Source organism: Bufo gargarizans, chromosome 3 (genome assembly GCF_014858855.1).
Source record: "Bufo gargarizans isolate SCDJY-AF-19 chromosome 3, ASM1485885v1, whole genome shotgun sequence".
Classification (NCBI taxonomy): domain Eukaryota; kingdom Metazoa; phylum Chordata; class Amphibia; order Anura; family Bufonidae; genus Bufo; species Bufo gargarizans.
The window spans coordinates 279883355-279898603 of NC_058082.1; the positions used below are offsets into that span (position 1 = coordinate 279883355).

General features: G+C 49.8%; 1 protein-coding gene across 3 annotated transcripts in view; it reads right to left on the bottom strand.

Moving 5' to 3' along the window:
• Positions 1 to 15249, bottom strand: part of TRIM37 (tripartite motif containing 37) — a 105719-nt gene that overhangs the window by 70135 nt on the left and 20335 nt on the right. For 2 of the 3 annotated variants that reach the window (XM_044284924.1, XM_044284923.1), the window contains exons 4-5: positions 11645 to 11761; positions 7968 to 8055 (exon numbers count right to left, since the gene is read on the bottom strand). In XM_044284924.1, coding sequence (XP_044140859.1) covers positions 7968 to 8055; positions 11645 to 11761 — 205 coding nt within the window. Of the gene's footprint in view, positions 1 to 340; positions 391 to 7967; positions 8056 to 11644; positions 11762 to 15249 lie in introns of those variants that run through there. The other variant, XM_044284925.1, reaches the window with a different exon arrangement.

Consider the following 15249-nt stretch of genomic DNA (forward strand, 5'->3'; position numbering starts at 1 on the left):
TGTGCAATTATAATGGATCCTTTTAAGTTGTCCCTTAGGTATATTTTTCAGCCAGGGGGCGTGGTGACAACTGGAAGTGTCTATATACCCATTGACGTCAGTCTCCTTGAAGAATGTTTTGGTCTTCAAGTGACTGTCCTCCACAGAGATTGTCAAATCAAGGAAATCAATGCTGCTGCTGCTGCTGCTGACCGTACTTGTGAAGGAGAGGTTCCATTGATTGCTGTCAATAAAGTCCAAAAGACCCTGTCTTCCTCCCCTCCATACAATCAGACAGTCATCAATAAACCTCCTCCAAACAACAAGTTCACCAAAAAAAGGAGATTTTTGTATAACTTACCAGTTAAATCTCTTTCTCGCTCTTCCTTGGGGGACACAGACCTTGGGTATAGCTCAGCTCCCTAGGAGGCGTGACACTAAGTAAAACTGTTAAGCCCCTCCTCCATCAGCTATACCCTCAGCCTGGAGATAGAGGCTACCAGTTGCGTGTCCAAGTAGTGAAAGGATAACAACCAATAACGGAAACAACCAGCCAGCAACCCAACGGGGCGCCAGACCATAACCCTGTAACCAAACACAGAAGGGTGGGTGCTGTGTCCCCCAAGGAAGAGCGAGAAAGAGATTTAACTGGTAAGTTATACAAAAATCTCCTTTTCTCGCCCATTTTCCTTGGGGGACACAGACCTTGGGACGTTCAAGAGCAGTCCAAGAAGGGAGGGACCACAAACCCAAGGCGGAACACCACCAGAGCATCAGGAAACCGCTGCCTGCAAAACCAGGCGGCCCAAAGCAGCATCCGCTGATGCATGCGTATGCACCCTATAGAACTTTGTGAAAGTGTGCAGAGAGGACCAAGTGGCTGCTTTGCACAACTGTTCAGCCGAGGCCCGATGCCTCTGCGCCCAGGAAGCTCCGACTGCTCTGGTGGAATGAGCAGTGACGCTGAAAGGCGGAGGTCTGCCCTTGGCTCGATAAGCCTCAGACACCGCCAGTTTAATGAAACGGGCAATAGCCACCTTGGAGACCGCCAACCCTCTGCGCGAACCCTCCGGAACCACAAACAGGGAGTCCGTGCGCCGAAAGGACCCGGTGACCTCCAAGTAAATCCTCAACGCCCTGACCACATCCAGACGGTGCAGTTCCCGTTCTCTGGGGTGGGAAGGAGAGGGACAGAGCGACGGAAGGACGATGTCCTCATTGATGTGAAAGGCGGAGACCACCTTTGGCAGGAAAGTCGGGACAGGCCGAAGCACAACCTTATCCTGGTGGAAGATCAGGAAAGGTTCGGAGCAAGAAAGAGCCGCTAACTCCGACACCCGTCGGAGAGACGTGACGGCCACAAGAAAGATGACCTTGCAGGACAGAAGGCGAAGGGAGACCTCCCGTAAAGGCTCGAAGGGGGCTGATTGGAGTGCCGAGAGCACCACATTCAGGTCCCAGGAAGGAACTGGAGGGCGGTACGGCGGAACAGAGTGAGCCACCCCTTGTAAGAAGGTCTTAATTGGCCCTAGAGGGGCCAGGGGACGCTGGAGAAGAATAGACAGCGCCGAAATCTGACCCTTCAGAGAACTGAGGCACAGCCCCAGGTCCAGACCCGACTGGAGGAAGGACAGGATTGTGGGAAGAGAAAACCGGAGAGGTGGGATGCTCCGGGACTCACAGAACCCCAGATAGGACCTCCAAACCCGATAGTAGATCCTAGAGGATACGGGCTTACGAGCCCGGATCATGGTGCGGACTACGTCCGCGGAGAAACCCCGTCACGTTAAGACGGCGGTCTCAATAGCCACGCCGTCAAACGTAGCGAGCCTAAATGCTCGTGGAAGATCGGTCCCTGAGAGAGAAGGTCTTCCCTGGAGGGCAGTGGCCACGGTGCGTCTGCCAACAGCAACATTAGGTCGGCGTACCAAGACCGGCGGGGCCAATCCGGGGCGATTAGAATCGCGGGGACGCCCTCTGCCGCGATCCTCCGAAGAACCCGTGGCAGGAGGGGAAAAGGAGGAAAGACGTACAGAAGGGAGAATTCGCGCCACGGAAGGACGAGCGCGTCGGCGCCGTATGCCTTCGGGTCCCGTGCCCTGGCCAGGTATAGGGGGACCTTGTGGTTGAATTTGGAGGCCATGAGGTCCACGTCGGGGCGACCCCAGCGAAGACAAAGGGCTTCGAACACCTCTGGGTGCAGGGACCATTCTCCCGGGTCGATGGTGGACCGGCTGAGGAAATCCGCCGCCCAGTTGTCCACCCCCGGGATGTAAATCGCAGATAAGGCCGGCACGTGCGTCTCCGCCCAGAGGAGAATGAGGGTCACCTCTTGCATCGCTGCGAGTGCCTCCCTGATGGTTTATGTATGCCACAGCCGTGGCATTGTCCGATTGGATCCGAACAGGGTGGCCCCTCAGCAGATGGGTCCAGTGTCTGAGGGACAGAAGAATCGCCCTCAGTTCCAGAATATTGATTGGAAGTCTGGACTCCGATAGAGACCAAACGCCCTGGACGGACCGGGGAGGGAAAACCCCCCCCCCCAACCCCCGTAAGCTGGCATCTGTGGTAATCACCAGCCAGTTCAGTGGAAGGAAGGACTTCCCCCTTAGAGGGATATGCAACCACCAGCCGAGGGAAGCCCGAGCCAGGGGAGGCAGAAGAAAGGTCCTGTCCAGACTCCTCGGTGATTTGTCCCAGGCCGACAGAATTGCCCTCTGAAAGGTGCGGGATCGGAATTGTGCGAACGGCACCGCTTCGAAACAGGCAACCATCTTTCCCAACAACCGCATGCTGGATCTGAGGGAAGGGCGGTGATGACGGAGGAGACTGCGAACCGACCCGCGAAGGGCCAGACGCTTGTCCGACGGAAGGCGGACCTCCGCCAACTCTGTATCCAGGAGCATCCCCAGGAAGATCAGCCGTCTGGAGGGGGTAAGGGAAGATTTGGGGTGGTTGATAATCCAACCGAACCGCGTCAGGGTCTCCAGAGTGAGTTCCACACTGCGGGATGTCTGAGAGAAGGAGGGTGCCTTGACCAGGATGTCGTCCAAGTATGGGAGAAGAAAAACACTTCTTGAACGTAGAAGGGCCAAGACAGGGGCCAGGACCTTGGTGAACACTCGAGGAGCCGTCGCCAGACCAAAGGGAAGGGCGACGAATTGGAAGTGATCGTCCCCCACCGCGAAGCGCAGGAAGCGGTGATGACATGGAGCAACCGGAACGTGGAGGTATGCATCCTGAATGTCGATTGAGGCCATGAAATCCCCTCTTTCCAGGGAGGCCACTGCGGACCTGAGAGACTCCATCCGGAATCTCTGCAGTCGGAGAAAACGGTTCAGGCGTTTTAGGTCCAAGATCGGACGCACTGAGCCTTCCTTCTTGGGAACCACAAAGAGGTTCGAGTAGAACCCCCTGAACCTTTCCGTCGGAGGCACGGGGGCGACGACACCCTTGTCCATTAGAGAGTGAATGGCCGCGAAGAAGGCGGCCACTCGTACGGGATCTCGCGGAGGACGGGATCGGAAGAAACGGTCTGGCGGAATGGACGCAAATTCGATTTTGTATCCGCAAGATACAATCTCGAGCGCCCATGCGTCTGAGATGTGGGCCCGCCATACGTTCCTGAATAGGAGAAGGCGGCCCCCCACCCGGGTGGGTGGGGGCGCACCTTCAGGCAGAGGGCTGCTGGCCTGTGGGAGCCCGTGCAGGCTGGGACTTGCGCCAGGTAGGTTGCGTCCGAAAAAACGGCTTCTTGCGTCTATCCTGGGCTGGGCCAGAGGAAGAAGAACTGCCGCGGGTCTAGACCCGGGGGCTTGCGAAAGGACCAAAAACGGGACGAACCAGCGCGACCACGGGGGGCGCCCATTGGCCTGGACTGGGGGAGGTGAGTACTCTTCCCACCCGTGGCCTCTGATATAAGTTCGTCCAGACGGGTTCCGAACAGGCGGGAACCCGTGAATGGTAGGCCGGCCAAAGAGCGTTTGGAAGCGGCGTCCGCCGCCCAAACCTTCAGCCAGAGTTCCCTCCTGACAGAAACTGCCAGGGCAGAGGAACGGGCAATGAGGGCACCCGCATCAAGGGAGGCCTCACAGACGAATTTTCCGGCCTGAACAATTAGTTGGGCTAAGGAACGGAGGTCCTGAACAGGGACGTCCGACCCTAACTCCCGTTCCAGTTGCAAACCCCATTCAGAGACCGCTTTGCCAACCCAGGCGGAGGCAAAGACCGGTCTAAGGGCCGAACCAGAGGCAGTAAATATGGCCTTGGAGAGGGATTCCGTACGACGGTCCTCAACAGACTGGAGGGAAGATCCGTCCTGTACAGGAATAGTAGTGCTTTTGGACAGGCGAGCCACGGGAGGATCAACCTTAGGCGGGGATGTCCACGTGGTCACAGAATCCGCTGGAAAGGGATAACAAATGTCCAGCTTTTTGGGTGTAATAAAGCGGACGTTAGGCCGAGTCCAAGCCTTGGATACCACAGAAGAAAAATCAGCGTGTATGGGAAAAACCTTGGAGGCCTGTTTGGGGCGGAGAAAGGACACGCCGGCCTGTTCAGAGCTGGGGGGGTCATCGTGTAGCTGAAAGGTATCACGGATGCTAGTGACAAGATGCCCCACCGCGGACGCCAATTTGGACGGAAGCTCTGAGTCCATGTCCACGTCCGAATCCGCCAGTTCTCCCTCAGAAAGCGTATCCCTTTGAGAGGATAGACTTGACTGAGCTCGCACGCATGGCGGAGAGAGCGAAGCATCTGGAGAAGATGTGCGCTCAACCCTTGAACGTTTCTGAGTATGCCGGGCCCTGGAAGATTCGCTGGGAGGCAGGGAAACAGTGGGGGCGGCAGAAACGGTAGTCCCAGCGGGTGCGACAGGGATTGTGGCAGCCTGCGGGAGAGGCGGTCTATCCACGAGACGGCCCACTACGTGTGTAAGGCTTTCCACCGCCTGAGACAGAGACCTAGCCCAGTCAGGGGGTTCAGAGGCACCGGGGGGCGCAGCGGGAAGCGGGCCCTGCACCGGGGCCTGACATGCAAGACAATGCGGCTCAGATTGCCCACGTGGAAAAAGTTCCTTACAGGCGGTACAGGCATGGTACCAGGGTTTGGGGGGCACCTGTGGGATCTGACATGCTGAAGTGTGGTTGTACTCTAATATAGAGACCACAAAGGGTTATAGCAGCTATGACCAGGAGGGTTAGGAGAGGGTTAACTGTCCTACCAGTGCCTCAGAAGAACGTCAGGAGATGGCCCAGATCAGCAGCAGCAGAGAAGCAGTGAACAGCAGTGAGCAGCAGAGAGCGCCCACAGAAGCCGAGCGATGTACACAGGAGGTTAGAGTCCCCCACCGTGTCCCAGCTTCCTGTCAGGAGTGAGGAAGCGCGGGAAACCTCAGCAGAAAGCGCGGGGAACAAGCTCCGCCCCCTCCAGCGCTTGAAATGTCTCCTGTGAAGGAGAACGTAGCTCCGCCCCCAAAATGACGCGCGCGTAAGCCCCGCCCCCTGCCGGGACCGCTAAGCCCCGCCCCCCGTTCTCGGCGGGAAGGGGGAGAGAGAGAAGAGAAAAATGGAGTCAGCCCCGAATGAGGGGGAGGGGGGGAGAAAGATAGCAGCGTGGGGGGGGAACGGCGTGGGGGTGCTGAGGATGCTGCTGTGCTGCATTGTCCTGCAGATGAGCGCTCAGAATGAGCGACCACGGGTGCCCCCCTTACCCAGAGGGGTAGATGCTGCAGATAGGGACGGGGTATGGGCTGGAATAGCCATCTCACCGTCCGACGTCTTCACCCTCAGTCCTTTCCAGCAGGGTCGCCCCTTCAGCCACTGGCACCGCAGTGGCAGGAAGCTGGAAGAGGGGCTTGGCGTGCGGGCGACCCCCTAGCTGGCGGGATGTAGGGGAGCCATTGCTGCCCAGATCCTCCTATTGCTTCTGTGGGGGAGGCAGCAGTGCAGATAAGTTGGCACTGGCACAGCTCAACCCCGGGAGAGCAGAGAGGTCTAATGCGTCTCTGGTATCCCTAGGAAAAAATAAAATAACAAAATTAGAAGAAAAAGTAAAAATAACAAGGAGAAAACAGCCCTGCAGTAGCAGGGAGTGTCTTGCCTCCTTGGACACTAAGCTAAAACTGGTAGCCTCTATCTCCAGGCTGAGGGTATAGCTGATGGAGGAGGGGCTTAACAGTTTTACTTAGTGTCACGCCTCCTAGGGAGCTGAGCTATACCCAAGGTCTGTGTCCCCCAAGGAAAATGGGCTGAGAAAACTGTAATTTTATTCAGAACGGGGTTGATGTTTTCTTTCTCCCACGCCCCCATAAAATATTACGCCCCCAAAAAAATATTAGCGAAACTGGGGTCGAATTTCACCCCCATCGCCGTTCCTGTGCGTAGGAGGTAGTAGTTCTCCTTGTTCCAAAAGTAATTGTGACAGAGTAATTGTGACAGAGGCAGAAGTCTACACAATCGAGGATGAACCTCCCTTGTATCTCTGTCATCAAAGGGTCCTGCCTCAGCTCCTCTGCTATTGCTCCAAGGCCTAAATCCTTAGGGATTACTGTATATAGTCATGTTACATCGACTGTTGCCAGCCACATATCTTTAGGGCAGGCACCAAAATCCTTGATCAGATTAATAACACTCCCTGAATCCTTCAGATACAATAGCATCAGTGGGACGTATTTCTGGAGAAAGTAGTCGACATATTCTCCTAGCCTTCACAGAGCGAAACCCGGGTCGGGTGAATTGATTTGTATACACCGCATGTGATTTTATCCATCTTGTAAGATATAACTTATAATAAATATCTTATAATAAAAACCTTGCAGTTGGAACCTCGTGTGAATGTACTTCACTATTGGTGGCACCTTGATTTCTCATAAGGTTACATGGAGGAGAGGTGTACTTAAGTGAGCTGATCGCTTACCCATATTCAAGAAATTCCTGTGAGATCTGGAAAAGAGGATTTTTCAGCTCTGTCCGGGTGCAGCGTGGTCCTTTTAAAGAAAACGTGCAAAACATGCCGACAGCACTCCGTTGCTCCGTTCCATGGTCCGCAAAAAATATATAACCTGTCCTATTCTTGTCCGCGCTTTGCGGACAAGAATAGGCAGTTATATTAAAGGCTGATCGCGGAATGCACACGGACCGCAAAACACACAACAGTCGTGTGCATGAAGCCGAAGACTTACAAACAACATCTCTTAGCAACCATCAGTGAAAAACCCATTGCATCCGGACTACATCCAGGTTACACCCGGATGTAATGCGTTTTGCACTGAAGGACCATTCATTTCTATGGGGCCAGGGCAAGGGCTGCGTGAAAAACGCTGAATTCAAAACATGCTGCGATTCTCACTGAATGCAGAAATGATGCGTGAAAAACAACGCTCATGTGCACAGAACCATTGAAATGAATGGGTCAGGATTCAGTGCGGTGGCTATGCCTTCACTTCACACATTGCACCCGCGCGGAAAACTCGCTCGTGTGAAAGGGGCCTAAGGGCTCATTCCGATGGCCGTAGTGTTTTGCAGTCCACAAATTGTGCATACTCAAAACATGGATACCGACCGTGTGCATTCCGCATTTTGCGGACCGCACATGGCCAGGACTATGATAGAGCAAGTCCTATTCTTGCGGACAAGTCTATCTTTCTTGCGGGGCCACAGAACAGATCTACAGATGCAGACAGCACAAGGTGTGCTGTCCGAATATTTTGTGGCCCAAGGAAATAAATGGGTCTGCACCCCTTCTGCAAAACTGCGGAACGGATCCGTTGTCTGAATGAGCCCTAACAGCGGTGAATTGATACAAAATAACAGCAGCCATATTGCAGAATCTAATGGGTAGCCTTTCCAGAAAAGTAGGTCTGTGAAAGAAGCTAAAAAGTGACCCAACTCCAATGGTTATGGAATGAGGTTATCAGACAAGCACATACGGCCATGATGTGAACACTTACTTTTCACCAGGTCATCTATTGCATGCTGAACGTAACTCACCATCCCTCCCCAGAGCGCACATTGATGGCAGATGCAGATCTTACAAGTCCAACAGAACACGCTGAGCTTTTCATGATGATTTTCACATCTGAAAAAAGAAGGATATAGAGAAAAGCAGAAAGGAATCCCTAATATGTAGCATTACTTTGCCATGTTATTTTAACGACAAAACACACTTTTAATCATTTTAGTTTCGCTTTTTTGACACCCCCCTGGATCTAATGAAATTCTGCTGAATTATATAAATAGGGGGAAACCTACATAAGAATTTATAAAAATGAGGCTGGGTTTACATGTCAGGGAACACACACATGGCACGCGGAAACTGCTGCGGTTTGCTCACTTTTGTCAACGCCGACCCGCTTTCAGCTTAGCTCCACTGAATGGAGCTAAACCGCAAGTGGATACCTCCGGAGGCAGACACAATGAGGGGGCCGCTGCCAGGAATTTTGGCGCAGTATCATTGCCAAAATGTCACCTGCAAATTCCACCATGTGAATGGGCCCTAACAGTTTCTGCTGCAGCACACAAAAATTGCAAGAAAAACCACGAGGTTTTACAATTTTCTCACACCTTATTTTTTTTTTATACCCGTTTTATTGAAAAGTAAATACAAAGAAACAAGACATACAATGGATCATACATAGAAAAAGTGGTATGTGGTGTACACGCATTGCTGCATGACATATTACAGCATATACATCAAAGCATTCAAGGCGAGAAGAGCGTGAAAATATGGCCCCAGTGAAGGGAAGCATACCCATCTAAAGGAACGATGAAATATAGCAAGTGCATGTGTATATCAAATATTAATGTGCACAAATATTATAAATTATGCAGAGAAAGGTGGAATCTAGTGACTGTTGTGTATAATTAAAGGTGAATTACACCAGGGGTTCCATGTCTTATAAAAGGTCTTAGGTCTTGGGAAAAAGGTGATGTGAACCCAGCCTTAGGCACAATAGTTTTGACAAGGTTCGCCACTGAGACAGTGAAGGGGATATACGGCGATCTATCTCAGCACTATCGACTTTTGCGGGGGGGGGGGGCTTAGTAGTAAATGTGCATGACGACTCCTGCGGTCCCCCGCCAATAGACCCTGCAATTAAACTCTGAGAAGGGTGGGGACAAACTGTTGCGTTACCTGAAACCGTAGGTTTGTTACTGCAGTCCAGGACGACTATCACTGGACAGAACCACATAAGATTTAAAAAGCCTGCGTCTGGAGAGAGGCATCTAGGACACAGTAGTGGGGATCCTGCCCATTCTGAATAGCCTAACTGGACTAAGATAACACTGGTATAATATACAAAGGAGTATAAATGTATTATTCGCTGCAGGGACACCAGTACTGGAGCAGTGAGTGCCACTCTCCACTCTTCTGTAGTAAGATTTGGGATAACATTGCGCCATTTGTCTCCTACCTGCAGGGGGATGGAAAGCAACTTTGATTTTGTCAAATGACTATAGATGGAAGAAATTAAACCCCTGGGTCCTTGTTTTCTGAGGGTACTTTCACACTTGCGGCAGGACGGATCCGACAGGCTGTTCATCATGTCAGATCAGTCCTGCGGCTATTTCGCCGTGCCGCCGGACCGCCGCTCCGTCCCCATTGACTATAATGGGCACGGGGGCGGAGCTCCGGCGCAGCACGACGGTGCACGGAGAAAGCCCGCCGGACTAAAATTACTGCACGTCAGGCTTTTTAGTCCGGCGGCTTTCTCCGTGCACCGCAGCTCCGCCCCCGTCCCCATTATAGTCAATGGGGACAGAGCGGTGGTCCGCGAGCACGGCGAAATAGCTGCAGGACGGATCTGACAGGGTGAACAGCCTGTCGGATCCGTCCCTGCCGCAAGTGTGAAAGTAGCCTTAGTATACCTATCAAAGGGTGGGAAGAAATAGGTAGGCGTGGGGCTGGGAATTGCATAGAGAGCATGGAGCAGCTGGAGGTATCTGTAGAAGCCTGGGCAAGGAATGGAAACATTTTGTAGGGGTTTCCTTGCAGTCATAAAGTTGGGAATCACTAATTTAACCTATGCATATACTCTGGGTATCAGGAAGACCATAAATGGGTTACCTAACCATTACCAGTCATGTTAATTTTATGGATGATAAAAGATGGAGCATACTTACCATTTACATGCCGTTCGCAAAAGAGCTGGTGAAGAGTTATAAAATGTACTTACATAGTTTGGCTCCACCGGGTGTTCAAAATGTATAGCAATGTGCACATCCATCTAGGGCTGCAATGAGTACTCAATAAAACCGAGTGGCACTCGGGGGGGGGGGGGGGGGACGGACGGAGCTGATGGCACGGGGGGGGGGGGGGGGACTGATGCACTTGGACTGAATGCACAGGGGGGAAACAAAGGGTTTTGGGGACTTATGGCAGGAGTCTGATGTGTTTTTTTATAAAGGAAAACAGTCTATTAATTCATTTTTTCTTATAAAAGAGTACTCGAAAAATAAATCGGTAGAATACTCGATTACTGAAATAATCGTTTACTGCCGCCCTACACCCATCTGATGAGCTAGATGCCAGTGGACACATTCTCAGTCGCACTCCACAGCCGAGTCTCTGTACAGAAATCCTCTGCAGAGCAGAAAATAGTAATAGCTTTCTTCCCTGTGCACACTGCATGGGAGCCAATAAAATGGCTCTCTTCCCCGCAGAAAGCTATTTCTATTAGCTGCAGTGAACAGTGGATCACTATACATACACCTGCCTGTGGGGAGACTGACTGAGCATGCATGACCAGCAGCACACAACTCAGTAGATGGACTTACACATCACTATACACTTCGAACAGCAGGTGGCGTCATACTACGTAAATAAATTGTCAAATTGTCAATTTTTACCTGGATTTTCTATTAAATTTTTTACCTTTTTTTTTTTCCTGTTTAACGTATAGTAGAATACAGTGACAAGCAAAAAGTGAAAATGCTGACTGGTAATGCTATGAATGACAACCAGTGATGAGCAAACCCAAACAGGTTCGTACCGAACTTTGCGAGTTTGGGTACCCGGACTTTTTCACCGATGTTCAGGTGAAAGGACCTGCGATGATGTCACTGCACTCACCACATTGTGAACACAGTGACATCATTGCAGGTCCTTCTATTTTCATTCAGCAGGACCTGCCAAAGGACCTGCAATGAAGTGGTGAGCGCAGTGACATCGCAGGTCCTTTGGCAGGTCCTTCTGAAAGAAGATAGAAGACACTGCGGCAGCGCGATCAAGTGGATAAGGAGAGAGGGGGGGGGGGGCCTTACCCCTAAATGGCCATATTCTTTTGCATTCTGTCTTAAGAATCCACCATGTTATAACAGAAAATAATAAAGTGAAGTTCGGGTCTTCACTGACTTCAAGTTCGGGTCCCAAACCGGAACTTTGACCTGGGGTTTGGCTGAATCCGGCGAACCCGAACTTCCACAGGTTCACTCACCCCTAATGACAACCTATCAATTCTCTTTACAGACTATAAATGTTGATGCTGTCTACGATGCCACTAATTGATTTGTGAACGAATAGATAAGATGACCTATGGCATATAGAAGGTAGCAACACACTAGATGTCAATCAAAAAGAAACTGAGAAATATGTAAAAAAATAAATAAATAACACACACACACACACACACACACACACACACATATATATCCATCCTTTCACTTACTTGTCCTTCTCATTTTCCTCATGCTTGTTAAGGCTGCATAACTGTAGTGTGTCAAGACGTTGTGTAACTTCTTCGGCCCATCGGCAATTAACCAACTCCCTGAGTTGCAAGGGAGCTCTGAAAAAAATAAAAATAAATAAATGTTGAAAACTTTGGTCTGTTGAGTCAATGGACATTAGTTACCTGTAGAGTGTTTGGGACATCTCCATCATAGCCCAATATTCTTAGCGAGACTGAACCGCATGTTTGGAGCCCATACCAATAACAATATAAGAACAAAGTATCTACAGTTTAAAGTGGTATTCTGGTTGTTCCCCATCTACAGTATCACAAAAACGGAGGACCTGGAAATTCATGAAGGGGCTGGTCGAGGATGAGCCAAGTTGCTTCACTCATTTTCTAGGGACCACCGGAGATAAACGAACGCTGATCTAGGCTCTCTTTAGCACTCCCATAGAGAATTTATGGAGCACCAAGGCACATGCATGACCAGCCTCTCCATTCATTTCAGGGTGCGGGGCCCCTTTTCTCATGAACGGTTGGAGTTCTGTGGACAGTGGATAACAACTTATAACCAGAACACTATAATAAACAAGAATCAAAATCTATTCAGTTTTGCATCCTACATACAAGGATAGATTATGGGTTTTAGAGAACACACATTCGCAATCTATGTGCGGAATGATCAAATAAGGCATGTGCGAGTCCCCAGGGCCACTACCATGTTTAGACATTGGAAATTTGGTGAATATTCTGCACCAAAATCTACACCAAATTACAGTACAATACATGTGGATGGCGTTTTTTTAAAACCCTATATTCATCTGTATATATATATTAAAAAAATAAATAAAAATGCATTTTTTATTCTGCAGCAACCCTATTATCTTGCAGAGGATGTTCACCCTTTCATCTGTAACAGATCAAAAAGCTAGGCTGAACTTAAAGTCTCACTGTACTTTAGGAAAACTTTTGATGTCATAGCAACATCAACATTTTTGATCTGTGGAGTTCCGAGAACCCGACTGATCACTAGATAGAGGTGAGCGAAACACTCAAATAGTGAAACTCGCTCTCCTCACTGCAGGTGACGGCGGTAAGACAGGCTCAGTAGAAAGTCAATGGGGTCGTCTTGATTCTGTCTGCCGTGTGCTATGTGAAGGTTTCTATCTCCTCATTCTAGTGATTGGTAAGGGTCTAAGCACTCGGACCCCCACCGATCAAAAGTTTTGATATGTCACGATGACATATCATAGGTTTTTCAGAAGTACAGTGTAATTTTAAAGGGGTTTGCCACTCTGGTTACTGTTGATCGTGTTTGAGATGATTATATGCCACTTACTAATATAGTCATTGTTGAAATTCTGCACCATTTTCTATATTTCATAAGGTGACCATGGCATTTGAGAGGCCGTAAACTAAGAAACGTACGCTTCCAGCGGAGATCAGGAAAGGCGTTCCATTTGAGTAATGAGCCTGAACTAGGCTTCAAGGCTCATTACTTGTATATTCAGGCCAGCAGGTGGCAGTACTGATTTGTAATATAGCCATTTCTGTATAGGATAATAGAGAAAATAAATTCCATTATTCTATACAAATTGCAATCTGATTGCATGTTATGGTCCACTAGAGGACCTAAAAAAAAAAATTAAAAAATAAATAAAAAAAGTTACATTTCAAATCACCCCTCTTTCCCCAAAATCAAAATACTTAAAAACAAAAACAAAAAAAAAAAAACATTTTTCTCATTAAGAAATTTTTTTTTAAAAAATTATCCCATACGGTGAATGGTGTAACGAAAGAAAAAAAATATGATGTTTCGCCCTTTTTTCAGCACTTCAAAAGTGATCAAAGAGTTATACACACCCCAAAATGATATTAACAAAAACTAATGATCATCCTGCAAAAAATAAAAATGAACATCCCCTTAGACATACCTATAAAAAAATAAAAAAAAGTTGATTTTTGTGGACTCACCTGTAAAATCTCTCTCACCGAGTTCATTGGGGGGACACAGGACCATGAGTATAGCTGCTGCCACTAGGGGGCGACACTAGGATAAAAAGTGATATGCTCTCTCCAGTCTGCCGGTATAGCCGGCAGGAGGAGCTATCAGTTTGTGCACAAGCAGTAGAAATAAAAGAAAACAGGAATGAAAAACATAACCAGTGGGTCTGAAATCAGAACAGAGGACCCAATCAGTCAAAATTAGAGAATAAACAATGGGTGGGAGCGGTGTCCTCCAATGAACTCCGTGAGAAACAGATTTTACAGGCGAGTGCACAAAAATCTTGTTTTCTCGCTTGTATCATTAGGGGACACAGGACCGTGGGACCTTCCAAAGCAGTCCAGGGGGAGGGAAGAAACCACACACCCATGGAAGTCACAGCCGCGGGAGCCTAAGACACCTAAGCCTGCGAGACCTTGCGACCCAGATTGGCGTCCGCCAACATAAAGGTATGCACCTGGTAGAACTTGGTAAACATGTGCAAGGAAGACCAGGTTGCTGCCTTACACAGCTGCAAAGCAGAAGCCTGGTGGAAACGAGCCCTAGAAGCACCCACCGCCCTGGCCAAGTGAGCCGTGATACGGAGGGGCGGTGACTTGCTCCGGGAGCGATACGCCTCGGCAATGGCCAAGCGAATCCACCTGGCAATCGTTACCTTGGAGGCTGCCAGACCCTTGCAAGGACCCTCAGGAACAGAGAGTCTGTACGTCGAAACTACTTCGAAGCGGATAAGTAAATCCACAGGGCGCGAACCACGTCTAGCTGGTGTAGGGCCCGTTCGTTAGGATGTGAAGGTGAGGGACAGAACAAGGGGAGAACGATGTCTTCACTGACATGGAAGGCAGAGACTACCTTCGGCAGAAAAAAAGGGCACACGGCAGAGCACCGCCTTATCTTGGTGCAGAATAAGAAAGGGCTCCCTACAGGAGAGTGCCGCCAATTCCAAAACACGTCTGATGGAGGCAATTGCCACAAGGAAGACCACTTTACAGGAAAGAAGACAGAGAGAAACAGTGTCAAGAGGTTTGAAGGGAGCAGATTGGAGAGAAACAAGCACAAGGTTCAAAACCAAGGGGGGGGGGGGTGCCAAAAAGGAGGGACGGTGTGACCACCCCTTAGAGAAAGGTCTTAACCGGTGCCTTGTGTCAGATGCCGCTGGAAAAAGATTGATAGTGCTGACACCTGCCCTTATAGGGAACTAAGACCGAGACCCAAATCCAGACCCGATTGCAAGGAGAGGATTGTGGGAAGGGAAAAACAGAGCGGAGGGAGGCTACAGTCCGCACAGAAGCGAAGGAAAGATTTCCAAGTCCTATGATAAATTTGGGGTGACGCTGGCTTCCTGGCCTTAGGTCGGAGAAACCCTGCCTCTTCAGAATGGCAGTTTCAATAGCCACGCTGTCAAACTTAGCGATTTTAAATGCTGGTGGAAGACAGGTCCCTGAGAGAGAAGGTGGTCCCTGAGCAAAAGAGGCCATGGAGTGTCTCATAGAAGGATGAGGAGATCGGTGTACCAGGCGCGACGGGGGCAATGAGAATCGTCTGGATGCCCTCCCTCTTGATTCTGCAAAGGACCCGAGGTAGGAGAGGAAGAGAA